An 18,167-nucleotide genomic window follows, 5' to 3' on the forward strand; every position below is an offset into this window, starting at 1 on the left:
CTCTCATTTGGTTAACATTTGCATGGAATGTCTTTTTCCATCCTGCCACTTTCAGTCTATGTTCATCATTAGATCTGAGGTGAGTCTCTTGGAGACATGACATAGGTGGATTTTGTTTTCTAAATTAAAAAAAAAAAATCCCTTTATGTAATATTTGCCTTTTGATTGGGAAGTTTAGTCCTTGCGTATTTTAATACTTTTCTGAAAGGAAATGACTTACAATTACCATTTTATTGTTTTATATGACTGTTGTACCTATTTTGTCCCTATTCACTTTGTATTCCTTTGTGTCTTGTTGATATTTGTAGTGACATGCTTTGTTCTTTTATTTTCTGTTGTGTAGCTGCATTTTCTTTATGGTTCCCATGTAAATTACATAAAAATCTCTTAAAGTTACAACTGTATATTTTAAACTGGTAACAACTTGCCCTCAGTTGCATACAAAAATGCTTGCTCATTACATCTGCCCTTAACTTATAATGTCACTAAGTATATTATATATTAATGGGTGTTTTAATTTTCATGATGTCTTTCAGATTTTAAAGCACAAATGTTTTCTGCCTAATTATCATAATACTACAAAGTTTTACTTTTGTGTACGTGCATATCTTTCCCAGAGGGTCGTGTATTTTTATATGATTTGGTTTGTTTTCTATTATTTTAAATTTTGAATGGGAAAGACTTCTTTTTGCATTTCTCGTAGGACAGTTATATTGCTGATGTACTTTCTCAGCATTTAGTTATCTTGGAAAATCTTTATTTTAAAAAATTTTGTAGGACAGTTTTGCCAAAAGTTTTTTTTTTTTTTTTACTTCAGCACTTGGAATATGTAACTCAACTCTCTTCTGCAGGGTTTTTGTTCAAAAAATTCACTGATAATCTTGCAGGAGCATGCATATAGGTGATTCATCTCTTTTGTCTTTCTGCATTCAAGATTCTTTTCTGTGACTTTCAAAACTTTGCTCATATTATAGTGTCTTGTTATGTGTCTCTTTATCCGAGTTGGAGTTTGTTGAGTTTCAGTTTTTAATATTTTTTTCTTACATTAGATAATTTCTCAGTCATTTTTTGTATGTCTTCTCTAAAACTTGTTTCTTTTTGTCATTTTGTTGATATTCTTATTTTTCTAGTTACACTTAGTTGTCTGTGTTCCCATGTTAAACACTGAGCATAATTGAGATGGTTGTGTTGATTTTTTCAGATAATTTATACAGCTTAATTTCTTTACGGTTGATTTCTGCATACTTGTTTCTTTGATTGGGCCATCTTAGTCTGATACTTTGTATACATTCTAACATTTGGTTGAGAAATGAGCCAGACTCCATCTCAAAAATAAATAAATAAATAAATAAATAAATAAATAACCACCTATCACAGTCTGTATAAAGTGACTTTCTTTCCTGCAGTGTCTGACACCAATTTACCAGGATAGATATTGAGAATTTCTCAAACCTGTTCTTAAGATGTCTCTTCCCTAGATTTGTGTTCCCTTTATTGGGTTCTGTGGATTTGCCCATGTTTCTGCTTCAGAGCCTGTAATTAGTTGGTACACCGGCTGTTTCTCTGTGGTCCTACAGTCTCTCTGCTGCTTTAAAATCATTTCCCTTTTCTCTCACAGACACTACCCTGTCATTCAAAGTATAGCACCATTTCTTTCAGCACTCTGTGTCCCTGTAAACAGAAACCAGTCTTTGGAAAGACCCCACAAAGCCGGAAGTATGGACCCATGTGCCACTATTTTTTTTTTTTTTTTTTGCTTTTTAGAGAGAAGCCAGGAGTTGAGAGTTTACACTTAAAGGCATTATTCTGTATTGGGGAGGAGGTGGGTAAATGTAACAAATGTTCCATTGTCTTTTATGTGGCTCTTAGCATCATTCTCATCTATGGCACTGCAATCTCTTAACTGGTTTTTAGAACTCTTACAAAGGCATTTTGGTTAATATATTTTTGTTATGTTTCCATGTCTATTAAGGAATTTGGGCATGTGGTATTATGCCATCTTATTGTGCTTGGTATAATTTTATATTTTGTATTTGTAAAGTGTATTCTCCTGAGTCTAATCAGTGGTACAATTCATTTTTATTTCTTTTAGCTGTATCCTCTCATTTTACTCCAGACCTTTTGCCTGAGCAAAGCATAAAACATTTATTCCCAAAAGTGATACTGAGAAGATATGAAAGCTATGGCACTGAAAATTTAAACTTAAGAAAAGACTGGACAAGTGTGGGTGAGTGTAAGGGACAGAAAAAAAGTTATAATGGACTTAACCAATATTTATCAACTAGTCTTAGCAAAATCTTCCAATGCGATGAATGTAGCAAAGCTTTTAACTGGTGCTCAATCCTTAAGAGAATTTTCATACAGGAGAGAAACCATACAAATGTGAGGAATGTGGCAAAGCCGTTAACTGGTTCTCAAACCTTACTCAAAATAAGATAATTCATACTGTAGGGAAACCCTACAAATGTGAAGAATGTGGCAAAGCCTTTAATCAGTGCTCACACCTTATTGGACATAAAAGAATTCATACTGGAGAGAAACCTTACACATGTGAAGAATGTGGCAAAGCCTTCACCCAGGGCTTACATCTCACTGGACACAAGGCAACTCATACTGAAGGAAACCCTACGCATGTGAAGAATACGGCAGAACTTTTAGCTGGTTCTCATACTTTTCTCAATGTAAGGGAATTCATACTGAAGAGAAACACTACAATTGTGAAGAATGTGGAAAAGCTTTTATGCATGGCTCAATCCTGACTAAAAACAAGAGGATTCATACTGTAGAGAAATGCTACAATGGTGAAGAATGTGGCAAAACCTTGAACCAGAGCTCACATCTTATTGGACATAAGAGAATTCATACTGGAAGAAAACCCTACAATGGTGAAGAATGTGGAAAAGCTTTTATGCATGGCTCAATCCTTATTAAACATAAAAGAATTCATACTGGAGAGAAATGCTACAGATATGAAGAATGTGGCAAAGCCTTTAACCAGAGCTCACATCTTATTGGACACAAGATAATTCATACTGGAGAGCAACGCTATAAATGTGAAAAATGTGGCAAAGCCTTTAACTGGTTCTCAAACCTTACTAAACGTAAGAGAATTCATACTGGAGAGAACCCCTAGAATTGTAAAGAATGGGGTAAGTCTTTGACCAATGCTCAGTCCTTACTGAATGTAAGATAATTCACATGATAGAGAACCCCTACAATTGTAGGGAATGTAGCAATAGTTTTAATTTGTGCTCAACTTTTACTGTAAGTGAATTCATTCTGGAGAGAAACCCTACCAAGGCAAAAAATGTGGCAAAACCATTAATGAATGCTGACATCACAATCTACAGCAATGATTTCATCCTAAATAAAAGTGGTATTAATGTAATGACTGTTGAAGGATCTTTCACAAAATAGAACCCTTAATGTGCATGAGATTATTTTGGTGAAGGAAAGCACTGCAAATATAAAGAAAGGCACAATACCTTACTTATACCACAGATTGTATTGTACACTGGAAAATTTATACTGAAGGGAAACTCTCCGGGAGTTCCTCAGACTTTCTGTTGGGGAGAAACCCTATGGATGTAATAAATGTGGAAAAACTTCTGTTCCATACATATACCTTAGAAAACACTGGAGAGTTTCTACTAGAATATATTATACAGATTTAGAAACTGTGAAAAATACATTAGAAACCAAGCCTAAGTAAACGTTATAGATTGACAGTAGAAAGCACCAAGGCAGTAAGAATTTGAGACATTGCTCTAATCAGTGTTGATTATAGATAATAATTTAAAATAGGTTGCTTACTTGTATGTAAGTTTAAATGGAGAAGGAGATTGATTTTCTCTTTGGACAGTTATAAATTACATTCAAATTATACTTTTGGGGATTGGAATAATTACAATTACTTTGAAAAGCAAATATTTATGTCAAGTAAACTCACAAATTTCTTGATGTTATATCATCGTTTCTAGTGCTCATGTGAAAGCACGTGGTTAATGGTTTCTGCATCAGAGCTCGGAGACATCTGCACCATTAATACACTTTTCCGTGGAACACTGAGGACACTTGAATATAAGACGCATGAAGAAAATCTAGGCGGAGAGGCCCTTTATAACAGTGTAGTAAGTGATTTGTGAGGTAGTTGTTCAGGATAATACGATTATGCATTGTAGGAGAAGAGAAACATTTTGAATCTTAGAAGTGAATTGTTTTACTAGTTACACATAAAAATAATGAAATACTGTGGAGTTTAAAATGCTTTTTGACATATTATTTGAACTTAATTTATTTTAATGGAACAAAGTTGTTTTTAATGTCTTAAGACTATTTTCCATGGAATGAAATGCATCTTACCACCAGCATTAACCTATCCCACCTTATCCCATGTTGTAGGTAACTGATGGTCACAATATACTATTGGATAGCATAGTGGAGGGTAGCATAGTACAATGACATCTTTTGTAATCCCTCCTCTCAGTGGAATATTGTTACCAGAGGTAATATTTTTATTTTTTTCTTGTTTTTGTAACTATAGGATCATTATGATGGTTACAATAAAGATTACATAAGACTATAATAAAATATATTCACATATTTCTGAATTCTGATTATTTTAAAATTTTATTCTTTATTTTTTCTGAGTGTGCCCACTCTAGTCTGCAAAACACAGATTTTTAGTTTTGATTTACATGGGTTTACATATACAAATATATCACTTTATAGATAAACTTCAGGTGTAAGAGATTTGTGGTGAATGTAGTATGTTTGTGTGTAAGTGTGTACCTATTTTGAGAAGAAAAACATCAGATCAATACAGATTAATTTTTTTTTTTTTTTTTTGAGATGGAGTCTCGCTGTGTCGCCCAGGCTGGAGTGCAGTGGCCAGATCTCAGCTCACTGCAAGCTCTGCCTCCCGGGTTTTTACGCCATTCTCCTGCCTCAGCCTCCCGAGTAGCTGGGACTACAGGCACCCGCCACCTCGCCCGGCTAGTTTTTTGTATTTTTTTAGTAGAGACGGGGTTTCACCGTGTCAGCCAGGATGGTCTCGAACTCCTGACCTCGTGATCCGCCCGTCTCGGCCTCCCAAAGTGCTGGGATTACAGGCTTGAGCCACCGCGCCCGGCCCAATACAGATAAATTTTAAAAGTGTTGATAATTTACTAGGCAGGTCAAAATCTCAAAGATTCTGAAAACAAATCTGTTTTCTCTGCTTTGTATTGAATTCATTTATCTAAAATCTTATGGCCCCTTGGCTCAGAATCTCTTTGGAAATCCTTTGTGTTTTTCTTGCCTGTTTCTTATGCTGGACCTAGTATATAATTTTCTCATTCCAAGGTTCATGTAGTATTCTTTATATGATGTCCTCTGTGATTGTAAGAATGACTTTTATGAAATTTAATAGTGCTCAGAAAATAACTTTTAGACGTTAGTGTTTCTACAGCGAGTGTTTTTAAGTTACATTCATTCTTTTTCTTTTCATTGGAGAACTCCATTTAAGCCACTTTTTCTTTTGTGATTGTTCTTTTTGTAATTGACATAATCAAGTTTATTGAGCTAATTTGTTTATGTAAACAATAGGAGGCTTCCTACACCATGAGGTTGTTTTGGCACATAAATGAACATACACAGGGCAGTGCTCGCTGTGTAATAGAAGCTCCATAATTAGCAGTAAACATGCAGAGGCCCAGGGACTGTCATTTGTTCACTGAATTATGCCAGGCATCTAGAAAACTGACTTTACACATTGTGCTGAAAGTGTATGTCTTTAATAAACAAACCTCAACAAGAACCTCCTCAGATAGCTGAGTTGGGTAGGGACTCCTCTTTCAGCATCCTAGAAAGTTTGTCTTTCTGTGTCAAGGACAAAATCCAGCTAGAAAGAATCTCAAATGTGGTTTACCAATGCAAAAACAGCTTTGCTTTTTATGTGCATTTTCCAAATGTTGAGGGACACAGACCAATGAGGCAGAGGACTTCTTGGGCAAAAAGACAGGAAAAAAAAAAAAAATATATATATATATATATAAAAAAGCAACCAGAGCATCCTAAGTAGTCTTTGTACGGAGCCAGGCACCAGGCATCTGCTTACTGTGTCTTATGCCGTTTAGTCCCTATAATAACTCTGAGGTTCATCTTTCCGCTTTTCAGAGGCGTAGACAGGCTCAGAGAGCTGCAGTTATATCCTTAATACCCACCTGGTAGCTTGCAGAGTCACCACTGTTTCTTGGAGGAGACAGACACCTACTAAATAGCTGGCCTGGGAACTGTGCATTGGTGGTGAGGTCCTGGTAGGAGCCCAGGAAGGTGGTAAAGGAGAATATGGCTCAACCTGGAAGTCTAGTACCAGAGGCTCATTTAGCTTCTCCCTTGTACCTGGCTGGGAGTATCTGGATTATTCTCAAGGTTTCGGGTAGACTTATTTTTATATGGAGGGGAACAAGAAGAGGCATATGGTCAATGACAGCACTGTGAACCACTGGCCGTTTGGGGGCTGCGGCTTATACCAAGAAGGTCCTATTTTTCAGAGACTTGTGCATGTGGAGGACACAGGTGTCCGTGGTGAAGAAGGTTCTAGGCTTCCAAAGTTTTATGTGGGCCAGGTGCAGTGGCTCATGCTTGTAATACCAGCACTTTGGGAGTCCAATGTGTGTGGATCACCTGAGGTCAAGAGATCAAGACCAGCCTGATCAACACGGTGAAACCCTGCCTCTACTAATAATACAAAAAATTAGCCAGGTGTGGTGGCAGGCACCTGTAATCCCAGCTACTCAGGAGGCTGAGGCAGGAGAATCACTTGAACCCAGGAGGTAGAGGTTGCAGTGAGCCAAGATCGCACCATTGCCCTCCAGCCTGGGTGACAAGAGTGAAACTCCATCTGAAAATCAAAGAAACAAAGACAAGAAAGTTTTATGTGGCGGTGTTAAGCCATTAACACTGTCAAGGCATCTTCATGATACTTTGTCCTCTGTGGAGCACCAGCACCCACCTATATTAACAGCCTGTACAAAGAGAATTATCCCAGAGAGTCCTCAAAAAACGTCGTTCTTATAGAGTTGGGAAAATACAGGTTCAACAGCACATGGGTCAGAACTGAGAACTGTAAACAGTGAGGCCTGCAAGAAATTTCCCTCAAGCTTCTGGAGACCCTGTCTGCTCCTCACGTGGATGGAAATGGCCTCAAGAAGCCTCATTTTTTATTTTAGAAACAGTGCACAGGGCAAGACAGCCTAGGAATACTTTTTTGACTTTAGCAATACAGTTTTTTAACATTAAAAGGAACTTTGCCAAACAACTGCAATTCCAGACATGACAAGGGGGCATATGCTGGGAGAGTCCAGGATGGGAGAAAGCCCATTTAAAGGGCCAAGAATCGAAGCAGATGACTCAGGGAAAGCACATATGTATGAAGCAATTCAAAGATGACTCAAAAATTTCGGTCGGAAAACTGGAAATCACCATGATTTTATTTGCCACATGGATACCAGATTGGCAACAAATTAAAAGAAAGTGAACATCCGGGAGAATCTAGATTCAGGGAAGCAGCTACATTCAGACATTGCTGGTGGCAGTGTACTTTCCAAAGCCCTTTTGGAAAGTGATCGGTCTATAGCTATTACAATTTTACATGTGCATATCCTTCCACCGAGTAATCTCCTGGGAGTTTGTCATCTACAAGGGAATAATATGTCCAGTGGGCTGAGTGGTGTCCCCTCCCCGAAGTTCACGTTCTCACACTCAGTGCCTCAGAATGTCACTAGTTTTGAGTTTATTGGAGTGGACCCAAATCCAATATGACTGGAGTCCTTATTAGAAGAGGCAGTAAGGACGCAGAGATAGAAGTCAGCTATCTACAAGCCAAGAAGAGAGTTCGCAGAGAAACCATCCCAGCTAACAGCTTGTTGGATTTCTATTCTCCAGAATTGTGGAAAACTAAGTTTCTGCTGTTAAAGTCCTTCAGTCTGCAGTGGTGTGTATGGACGCTCTAGCAGATGGTTACAGACTACTGGGGCACATATAGGATGTTTCCTGAAGAGTGGCCGAAATTGAAACAGAAGATCATCATGTCCAGGCTCCACCTGCATTGCAAGGCTGAACTGCTGAGGGAAATGGCCTCCTTTATGGAATATTATGAAGCCATGTGAGGTTGCAGCTCCAGCCCTGATGGGGCTACAGGAATGAGTTCTGTGGGATAACCAATACATAGAGCAGCTTAACCATCCTTCCTCCCCCTTTTGGCTCCCTTTTTGTGTAAAAAGCATACTAGAGTGTGGACTTTTAAATCTTAAAGTTCTGGCAGGGCAGGGGGGTTGCCTGCTAAAGGAAACACATGGGGTGGGTGTTTAAAACAATATAAATAGGCTGGGCATTGTGTTTCATGCTTGTAATCCTAGCACTTTGGAAGGCTGAGGCAGGCAGATCACCTGAAGTCAAGAGTCAGGACCAGCCTGGCTAACATGGTGAAACCCTGTCTCTCCTAAAAATACAAAAATTAGTTGGGTGTGGTGGCACCTGCCTGCAATCTCAGCTGCCTGGGAGGCTGAGGCAGTAGAATTGCTGGAACCTGGGAGGCAGAGGTTGCAGTGAGCAGAGATCGGGCCACTGCACTCCAACCTGGGTGACAGAGTGAGACCTCTGTCTCAAAAAAAAAAAAACAAAACAAACAAACAAAAAAAAAACTATGTAGGTAGCAACACAAAAAGGCACTCATGGCCTAGTGTAAACAAGACAAAACTATTTCTCTCCTCTTACTACAACTATGTGAGCAAGAACTTAGCATCAAACCAAATTTCTGTTGGAGACGAATGAAGGTCCAGTTGTTTTGGGCGGGAACTGTGGGTCACTTAGGTGTGAAAGCACTGAGGCAGAGGCAATGGAGTTTCCATATTTGAGTCTGGGTCCTGGGCCTGCCCTGATTTTCTTGGATTCCTGTCTGAGATGACCCCTCTGTTCCTACTGTCGCCCCACAGCAGTGCTGGCCATGGGTGGTGGCATGGTGCTCCTGCCCTTTGTCCAAGGAGATGGAGTGGTTGAACCTATTACTTATTTTTACTGATCTGCGTGAAGCTGTGCAAGGAGAGTGCCCAGCAGCTGGGCCAAAAGGTGTCAGTAACCTGCCTGGCTATTTCTGCAGGGAGAAAGCCCAATTAAAAATTCTGCTCCCTAGATCAGACACATAAGAGCATCTGCATAGACTTCCAGCCAGAGAGAAAACCAGATTACAGTGTGAAGTCTTGGGGTTAGCATCTGAGTGGACAAACTTGTTCCCCAACACTCACTTCTTATCCTGCCAGCCATGACCTGGAATGTGATCTTGGTAGACCCATCAGATTCCCAACACCTGACAGCCTGCTCCTGTCCAGGGAGGGAAGCCTCATCTCTGGCTCCCCTAACACATGGTGATGGGCAGGAATGTGGGGTTGCCCAGGTGGGATCTTAGGCGAGGTCTGGCCTGGATGAGTCTGCCCTGAGCTGCCCTGTGTTACTTATGGGTGCCCCTTGTCAAGTGACGCCCTCACTTCAAGCCTTCCACAGATGAGAGCCTCAGGAAGTCAGGATATAGCAGGAGAACATCTTGCTCTTGAGCGTCTCCATGAAATTAGCTTGATACAGGGCTGTGTCTAGAATAAGGGCTTCTGGTTACCAGAGTTTGAAGTTCTGGTGGGTCTGTCACCAAGGACATGAGGTTACTTGAAAGTTCCCTCACCTGGGCCCCTTCCTTCAGTATGACCTGCTCACAGGCTCTGCTGGGGTCCTGACTACTCAGCCTCCTTAACCATATCAACTTCTAGAACTGTCTTAATTGCAAATGACATAATCTGTTATATAAAAACGTGTAAGAGTTTCACTAAAATACCACTAGAATTAATAAGTTAATCAGTGTCAGAAGATACAAGATACACATAAAAAATTATACTTAAAGCAACCAACAATGAAAATAAAATATATACATTTGATTTATAATAGCTTCAAAAATAATTAGAAAAAGTAATGTAAGTGCAACAATTTTACAGTTTTTTTTTGTTGTTTTGTTTTTGTTTTTGTTTTTGTTTTTGTTTTTGTTTTGTGGACAAGATCTTGCTCTGTTGCCCAGGATGGAGTGCAGTGGTGTGATCACAGCTCACTGCAGTCTCGACCTCCTGGACTCAATTGATCCACCTGCCTCAGCCTCAGCAGTAGTTGGGACTACAGGTGTGTGCCACCATGCCTGACTAATGTTTGTATTTCTTGTAGAGACAGGTTTCTCCATGTTCCCCACTCTGGTCTCCAACTAGGCTCAAGCAATCTGCCTGCTTCTGCCTACTATAGTGTTGGGATTATAGTCGGGAGCCACCATGCCTGGCCTACACTTAATTTTTATTAATACTGAAAGAAATCAAGATCTGAAATAATTGAAAGGTGTCTAATTTTTAAGGATGAAAATACTTAATATTTCCAAGATAACAATATCCCACAAATGGACCGAGAAATTCGATATAATCCCTTCAAATTCCCCACTATGTTTTTATGTAGAAATTGACAACTCTCTCCCCAGCAAAACCGATATAGATATGCACAGGAAACCAAATACAGGAAATGATCTTGAAGAACAAATGACTTCCACTTCCCAATACAAATTCTTATTGCAGGCCAGGCGTGGTAGGTCACACCTGTAATCCCAGGACTTTGGGAGGCCGAGGGGGGCGGATCACTTGAGGTCAGGAGCTCCAAATCAGTCTGGTCAACATGGTGAAACTCTATCTCTACTAAAAATATAAAAATTAGGTGGGCGTGGTCGTGGGTGCCTGTAATCCCAGCTACTTGGCAGGCTGAGGCAGAAGAATTGCTTGAACCCAGGAGGAGGAGGTTGCTGTGAGCTGAGATCACAGCAATACACTGCATCATGGGTGACAGAGTGGGACTCCATCTCAGAAAAAAAAAGAGGAAATCTTACTGCAAAGAATAATGGCTGTTACCTCACTTCCTCCCCACTTTTCTTCCTCTGTGAAGACAGTATTACAGAGTAACTTGAACACTCTTGTGATACGACCAGCTTCAGCTTCAGGTTTTTCCCTGCAGGCTTCAACCCAAGCCAGGGTCTCGACCATTCCCAGGTGCTGATAAAAATGTTTAGGATGTTGCCCACAGCATCGAAAGAAACTAGCCCTGGCCCGAGGCCAAATTCCTTAAACCTTCATGTGAACTCCATAACCAGACCCACTCATTGCAGACATACTTGGGTAGAATATCTCTGATTCGTGCCTTGCAAGGATACGCTGCAACCCCTCTGTGTTGGTTCCTCTAATGCATGCTTTGGACAGACCACTCTGGGCTTCAGGGCTTCTTTCTTTGGAATTCCAACTGCCCCATTTCAGGATGGTTTGGGGTAGTGTCTTGTGGGAATTCCGCTTCTGTCACTTTTGGGGCAACTCCAGCCACTGGTTCAGCCTGAGGGAAGAGCTGGTGTAGTGGGCATTACTCTAAAGAATGGGCTGGGAGGCCGGGCATGGTGACTCACGCCTGTAATCTGAGCACTTTGGGAGGCTGAGGTGGGCAGATCAGGAGGTCAGGAGTTCGAGACCAGCCTGGCCAACATGGTGAAATCCTATCTCTACTAAAAATACAAAAATTACCCAGGTGTGGTGATGGGTGCCTGTAATCCTAGCTACTGGGGAGGCTGTGGCAGCAAAATTGCTTGAACCTGGGAGGTGGAGTTTGCAGTGAGCCAAGGCCACTGTACTCCAGCCTGGGTCAGAGACTGTGTCTCTAAAAAAAAAAAAAAAGAAAAAAAGAAAAGGGCTAGGGAAAACAGGACCCTTCTGGGGAGATCCCAGGATGCCTGCAAGTGCCTATGTGAGGCTCTGTCAGCCGCTGCCTGATGCCTGCAGGCTGCCCTGCCCTGTGAGTGCCAAGATGCTGTGAAAGCTCCAGCAGGCTAGAGGAGGCTGATGGGTTAAAAATTGCCAAGGAGCCCAGACCTCAGCGGGTGGAAAGGGGTTAGGCTGGCCTCTCCCATGGGCAGGCCACCTAAGAACAAAGGCTCTGCTGGGGGCCGAGAGCAAAGTCCCTGAGTTAGAGGAGGAGGAATTGCGCCTGGAGAAAGACCTGCCCACTGTCGCCCACTGTTAGTTGCCCCTGTGGAGGTTAAATGGAAGAAAGACTCTATGGAGAGGTGCTGGGGAGCCTGCAGCCTCAGGCCTACTTCTGAGGGTGGCTTTTGATGGTAGTGGCAGCAGGGGCTCTGAGTCCCATTTTCTGTGGCAGGCAGAGAAAAAAAAAAGAGAAGCTGCACCACCTGCCCCACACTCACCTCAAGCTCACTGTGGCTCTAGGTGGTCTGAGGCGGTAGCTGGGCCAGGCCTTGAGGGGCAGGGCTGAGGGCCACAGCAGTGGCTGTTTTGGTGTAGACAGCAGGCATGGCTGATACTGGGACCCGTGCGGGCCAGGAGTAGAATTTTTGTGGCTGGGGATGGAGTGTGGGTGCCAGTGTGAGGAGCAGGCTGGTCTCGCCGCCTCTTCCCTCTCCCAGGAGGGGAGCAAACTCTGCAGCCCCCAACATGACAGGAAGGCCAATGTTCTCAATGTTGGGCCATTGAAGGGGACCAGAGGCCCCATGTGGCTAGAATGAATCACTGGCCCCTTCAGAGCAAGCAATGAGATTTGTCTCTGAAGGGTCTACATCTTCCCAATACCCGAGCACATGCTGGAGACAAACATTCTCCTGAGAACTGTCCTTGAGGCAACCTTAGACAAGTTCTGTCTTTAGGTGAGGGTCGCAAAAGCCATGCTCTGAGGGGAAGCCAAAAGGAAACCAGTGACATTATCCTGCACAAGAGGAGTGGTGTGCATCAAACAATGTCACCTCCCAGGAGGGCACAGGAGATCATGGCTTTTTCTTTTTCTTTTTTTTTTTTTTTTTTTGACAGAGTCCCTCTGTCACCCAGGCTGGAGTGTATGGCATGATTTTGGCTCATTGCAGCCTTCACTTCTCAGGTTCAAGTGATTCTCTTGCCTCAGATCCCCAGTAGCTGGGATTACAGGCAAGCACCATGATGCCGGTAAGTTTTGTATTTTTAGTAGAGATAGAGTTTCACCATTTTGACCAGGCTGGTCTCAACCTCCTGACCTCAAGTGATCTGCCCACCTCAGCTTCCCAAAGTGCTGGGATTGCAGGCGTGAGCCACTGTGCTTGGCTTGAGATCATGGCTTCTGTTGAGGACTTCGTAAGGATGGGGATTGCATGTCTGCACAGAGCCCATAAAACAGGTTTGTGTGGTTGGTGCCAAAGCCTGATGGCACTTGGAGTATGATAGTTGATTCTTGGGATATTATGACAGTTGATCATTGATTATTTGGAACTGAATAAGGTGACTCTGGCCATGCATGCTGCTGTCCCCCAAATGGCTCCAATCCTGGAAAAACTAAACACTTGCTCAGGTCCATGGCATACTGTCCTGAATTTGGCAAATGCTTTCTGCAGCATACCCTTAGACCCAAAGTCCCAGGACCATTTTGCCTTCAGCTGAGAGGACCAACAGTGTACCTTTTGATTGCTCCCAGAGAAACTTACACAGCGCAACTCTCTGACATGGTTTAGAGTGACGCGAGACATTTTGGAGTGATTTGCCCGACATTCTCTGGGAAAACCATATGGATAATATTATTCTAACCTCTACAGATTGAAGTCTTTTGTAGAAACCTACCCAGAAACTCCTAGAGCATTTACAATCCAGAGGATGGGCCAGTCGTGCCCAGAAAGTCCAGGGACCATGGGACACCATAACATTCCCGGGCACGGTCGGGTTAAGTAAGAGCCAAGTTGTGCCAACAGTTGTGATCATCAAAATCCAGCCATACCCACAGGCCTGTGTATAGTTTGGATCTGTGTCCCCACCTGAATCTCTAATTGTAATCTGCAGTGTTGGAGGTGAGGCCTGGTGGGAGGTGATTGGATCAGGGAGGTGGTTCCTCATGAATTGTTTAGCACCATACCTTCCGTGCTGTTCTTGTGATAGTGAGAGCTCTCACAAGATCTAGTTGTTTAAAGTGTGTAGGCCAGGTATGGTGGCTCATGCATGTAATCCCAGCACTTTGGGAGGCCGAGGCAGGTGGATCACAAGGTCAGGAGATCGAGACCATCTTGGCTAACATGGTGAAACCCCATCTTTACTAAAAATACAAAAATTAACCAGGCATGGTGGCACGTGCCTGTAGTCCCAACTACTCAGGAGGCTGAGGCAGGAGAATTGCTTGAACCCGGGAGGTGAAAGTTGCAGTGAGCTGAAATCACACCATTGCATTCCGGCCTGGACGACAGAACAACACTCCCTCTCAAAATAAAATAAAATAAAATAAAATAAGTGTGTGGCACCTCTCCCCGCTCTCTCTTGTTCTTGCTCCAGTCATGTAACATATGCCTGCCTGCTTCCTCTTCCCCTTCCACCATGATTTTAAGCTCCCTGAGGCCTCTCCAGAAGCTGAGCAGAAGCCACTTAGCTTCCTCTATAGCCTGTGGAACTGTGAGCCAATTAAACCCAGTTCCACGTATGTATTTATAGCAGTGTGAGCATGGACTAATATACCTTGTTTTATGAAAGGGATGTATCTGCAGAGAGATCCCCAACACAGGAGTCCAGAAATCAAAGAATGAGACAGACAAATCCAGTTTGTCAGTAAAAGGTAATTTATTGGGGGGAATTTGTGGACAGAAGCATGGTCTTGAGTGGTAGCATGACAGTAGTTCTCCAGGCTGTTACCCCCAAGATTTAGGGCTTACTTAGTGTAGGAAAAGAGTAAATATGCTCTATAAGGAATTTGCAGAGCAATTAAGACCAGCCTTCCAGAAAGAGAATGAGGTGCACATCGTAGCCTATAGTTTGTGTGATGACATCTAGGTAGCTTTGACCTAAGGAGAGGGCTTTCAGTAAGTATGTGCTCTTACACAAGAAAAAGCAGATCAAGTAGAAATCTTAAAGGAATTCCCAGAACTGGGGTTAACCCAAAGTCAACATGGTGGATTCGCATCCAAGATGGAGCTGCTGTAGCCTCCACAGAGCTCCCTCCCCAGACCCATGGAGCCCTTAGGGTTTACAGGACCAGCGTAGAAATTCTCATCCAGGCAGTTTGATCCTTTTGGTTCTCAAAAGGGAATGGAATGTACGTATCTGCTTATTATTCTCAAATAATTTCTTCTTTCACTTTGTTATTTCTCAAATCTTTCCTTCTTTTCCCTCTCCACAGAAAAAGCTCCAGAAGATTTACAAGTCTTTTCAGAAAAGACAGTACACTGAGCAGGATTTGCACATCACGAAAAAGTAGAGATGGGAGATGGGAGTCAAGAGCTTTGTGGGGTAGAGAGAAAGATTAGGCTGGAAGGGGTACTGGACCAGGGGTGTGTGTGTGTGTGTGTGTGTGTGTGTGTGTGTGTGTGTGTGTGTGTGTGTGTGGTGTGTGTGTGTGTAGTGGTGTGTGTAACTTTCTCACTGAATGTTTACTTGAAAAACTCCAGCACTGTCTAGCCTGGATTAACAGAAAGATGTGTGTTTGCCCATGGGCAGGTAGGGGATTTGGGGGGCAAGTGACCCTGGTAATGAGATGGTGATGGCAGCTGGACTGTTGAGCAGGGCCCCAGTTTCCCCCCTCCCCAAGGGCCCTTCAGCATCTTCCATCCAGGCCCTGTCAGCCTCCTGTCCTTCCCTCTGGCTCCAGGAGATCAGAGTCCTCCAAGAAATGCAGCTGTTTCATGACAAGAGGGAATTATCATCTTCAGACTCAGGAGGACTCTGGGGTTTGTTTCAAGTCCATGGAGCAGCACAGTCCAATTGAGAGGTGAGAGCTTAGCGGACTGACAGAAGGTGGGTGGAGATTCTGTCTTGTGGTCAGTTTCAGACAGCCTGTGGCCACGGCTCCCTGGTCAGCAGCAGGCCCTGTTGAATGGGAGCCCTGGGCAGGGACTGGGAGGGAGGCCTGAGGTGTGGCTCCTGGAGCCTCACAGCTGCTACTCTGTCCTACAGCCACAGCCTATCCTGCCACTGAGCCCCCATCCCAGTATGCCAGCCATGCCCTCATGGCCAAGAAAACGAGGCCCTGAAGAATCTCAGGTCCACTGAGTGCCAGGGTGGCAGGGGCAGAGTGCCTCAGGGCTCAGTGAAGTTTGGACTGATATATCACAAATATCACAAATGTTCCATAAAAGTAAGTAGACATAAAAGTATACATACTGTGTAATTTGATTTATGCAAAATCCAATAAGCAGACAAAACTGAGGTCCTGGCTTTCAGTAATACTGGAGTAGCTTGTTGAATTAACACAGATTATAATGATAACACCAGAATAATATATTCTATATTGTTATAGAAACACATCTGTATAATACAAGTATGACCTATGTGTGAGTAAGAACTGAATGGGGATTTCAGCTGTGCCCACTATAGGGGAGATAGATATTGAGGTTTGAATCCAGCCCAATTAACACCTTTTGTAAAACATACTGCTCTTCAAAGTTACACAACAGAATTGAGCATCTCTATAATGATTCTTTACAGTTTTAGAACACAATTTTAAAATTCATGAGACGTGTAGAAACATGAAAATGTAATCCATTCACAATTTAAAAAGCAGGCAGTAGAAGTGATCCTAAGATATTCAAGGTTTTCTAATTCAGGATGTTTAAAGGCAGCTATTATAAATCTGTTTATGGGGGTAAAGGAAAATATTCTAACAGTGAAGAGATGTGGAACCTCAGCAAAGACATGGAAATTATGAAACAATAGAAAGATAAGGAAATTTAAAAAATACTTTTGAGCTTATTCAAAGATTAGAAACAGGAGACAGAGCAATAGAAATTGCCCATTCCGAATAAAAGAGTGAAAAAGCTTAAAGAAAATGAAGAGTCTTAGAGACCTATGGAGTGATTGAGTCCAAGTTGGAGGGGGGACAGAAAAACGAGGTACAAAAATACATCATCAACTAATAGCTGAAAACTTCCAAACATCAGTCAAAACCCCCTAATATTTATATCCAACACGTCAACAAACCCCTTCAAAAAATACAAATAAAACCATACCAAGGCCATATTGTGATTTCGGAGAATGGCAGGGCAGAGCTTTCTATTGATTTGCTGTGATTTCTAATTTTAGCTACTTAGAAGAATGAAAAATAGGTTCTCCTTAGAGTTTCTTTTTTTTTTTTTTTCTTGGAGAAAGTCTAACTTAGGCACAGATGACTGGCAGTTATTAAAGTCAGATGTCTTTCCAGCCTTCTCTTAAATTTGCAGTGTCTTACCTTGGAAATTATTTAAAGTTGTTACTTCCAAATCCCGCAGTAATACTGATGCTCCCAAAAGATGTCCCACAGAGATTTTTGCTCTTGTGCATCCATCCTGCCTAGTTGCATTAGCGTGTAGTCATGGGGTACTTCGAGTTAATCTGGAAAACTAAATGTTAAAATGGATTCAGGGTGCGGTAGCTCACGCCTGTAATCCTAGCACTTTGGGAGGCCTAGGCGGGCATATCACTGGAGGTCAGGAGTTCAAGACTAGACTGGCCAACATGTCAAAACCCCATCTGTACTGAAAATACAAAAATTAGCCGGGTGTGGTGGCGGGTGACTGTAATTTCAGCTACTGGGAAGGCTGAGGCAGGAGAATCGCTTGAACCCAGAAGGCGGAAGCTACAGTGAGCCCAGATCAAGTCATTGCATTACAACCTGGGCTGCAGAGCAAGACTCCGTCTCTAAAAAAGAAAAAAGAAAAATGGATTCAAAGAATAATCACTGCTAAGTTCCAGCAGCAAATTATTAAACGTGGTTCCAAAGGGATATTTAAAAAGGGAAATTAAAAGTGTTTCTAAGAAAGCCCTATTCACAGCAGCAGCGCAGACACGGTTCGTGACCTCACCACACAAACTTCCCTCATGTGTTGGGAGGGACCAAGGGGCTCTCTGGTCCTGCACCTGTGTTAATTGTGGCCAGGAGGTCCACACTAGGACCCCAAGGCCTGGGAACCAGCCTGGGTCGGGGGGCAGAGAAGTGGTGGATGTGGCTCCCATCCCTGTGGCTGTTTCCTGACTGGATGCAGCAGGGTCAGGTCTTTTGCTGTGACGTTTTCTACTCTATTAGAGTGACAGGAGTATTCCTGGGTGAGGCCTGACCCAGGTGTGGGCCAGGCAGCCAGCCCCGGGTCC

The 18,167-nt window shown here is 42.6% G+C and overlaps 2 protein-coding genes across 3 annotated transcripts in view; one reads left to right on the plus strand and one right to left on the minus strand.

Moving 5' to 3' along the window:
- LOC139362635 (uncharacterized) overlaps positions 1-4,602 on the plus strand; it is an 83,771-nt gene extending 79,169 nt beyond the window's left edge. The window contains exon 14 of the mRNA XM_071094145.1: positions 2,093-4,602. The gene's annotated coding sequence lies outside the window, so the exon portion shown is untranslated. The remainder of the gene's footprint in view (positions 1-2,092) is intronic.
- Positions 4,603-13,222: 8,620 nt separating this feature from the next.
- The window catches only part of LOC105497761 (neuronal pentraxin-2), a 109,607-nt gene continuing 104,662 nt past the window's right edge, over positions 13,223-18,167 (minus strand). For both annotated transcript variants that reach the window (XR_011622440.1, XM_071095245.1), the window contains one exon: positions 13,223-17,419. Coding sequence is in view for 1 of the 2 variants with exons in the window: in XM_071095245.1 (XP_070951346.1) it covers positions 17,390-17,419 (30 nt within the window). In the remaining variant the exon portion in view is untranslated. The remainder of the gene's footprint in view (positions 17,420-18,167) is intronic.

This window comes from Macaca nemestrina, chromosome 4, assembly GCF_043159975.1.
Source record: "Macaca nemestrina isolate mMacNem1 chromosome 4, mMacNem.hap1, whole genome shotgun sequence".
NCBI classification, from domain to species: domain Eukaryota; kingdom Metazoa; phylum Chordata; class Mammalia; order Primates; family Cercopithecidae; genus Macaca; species Macaca nemestrina.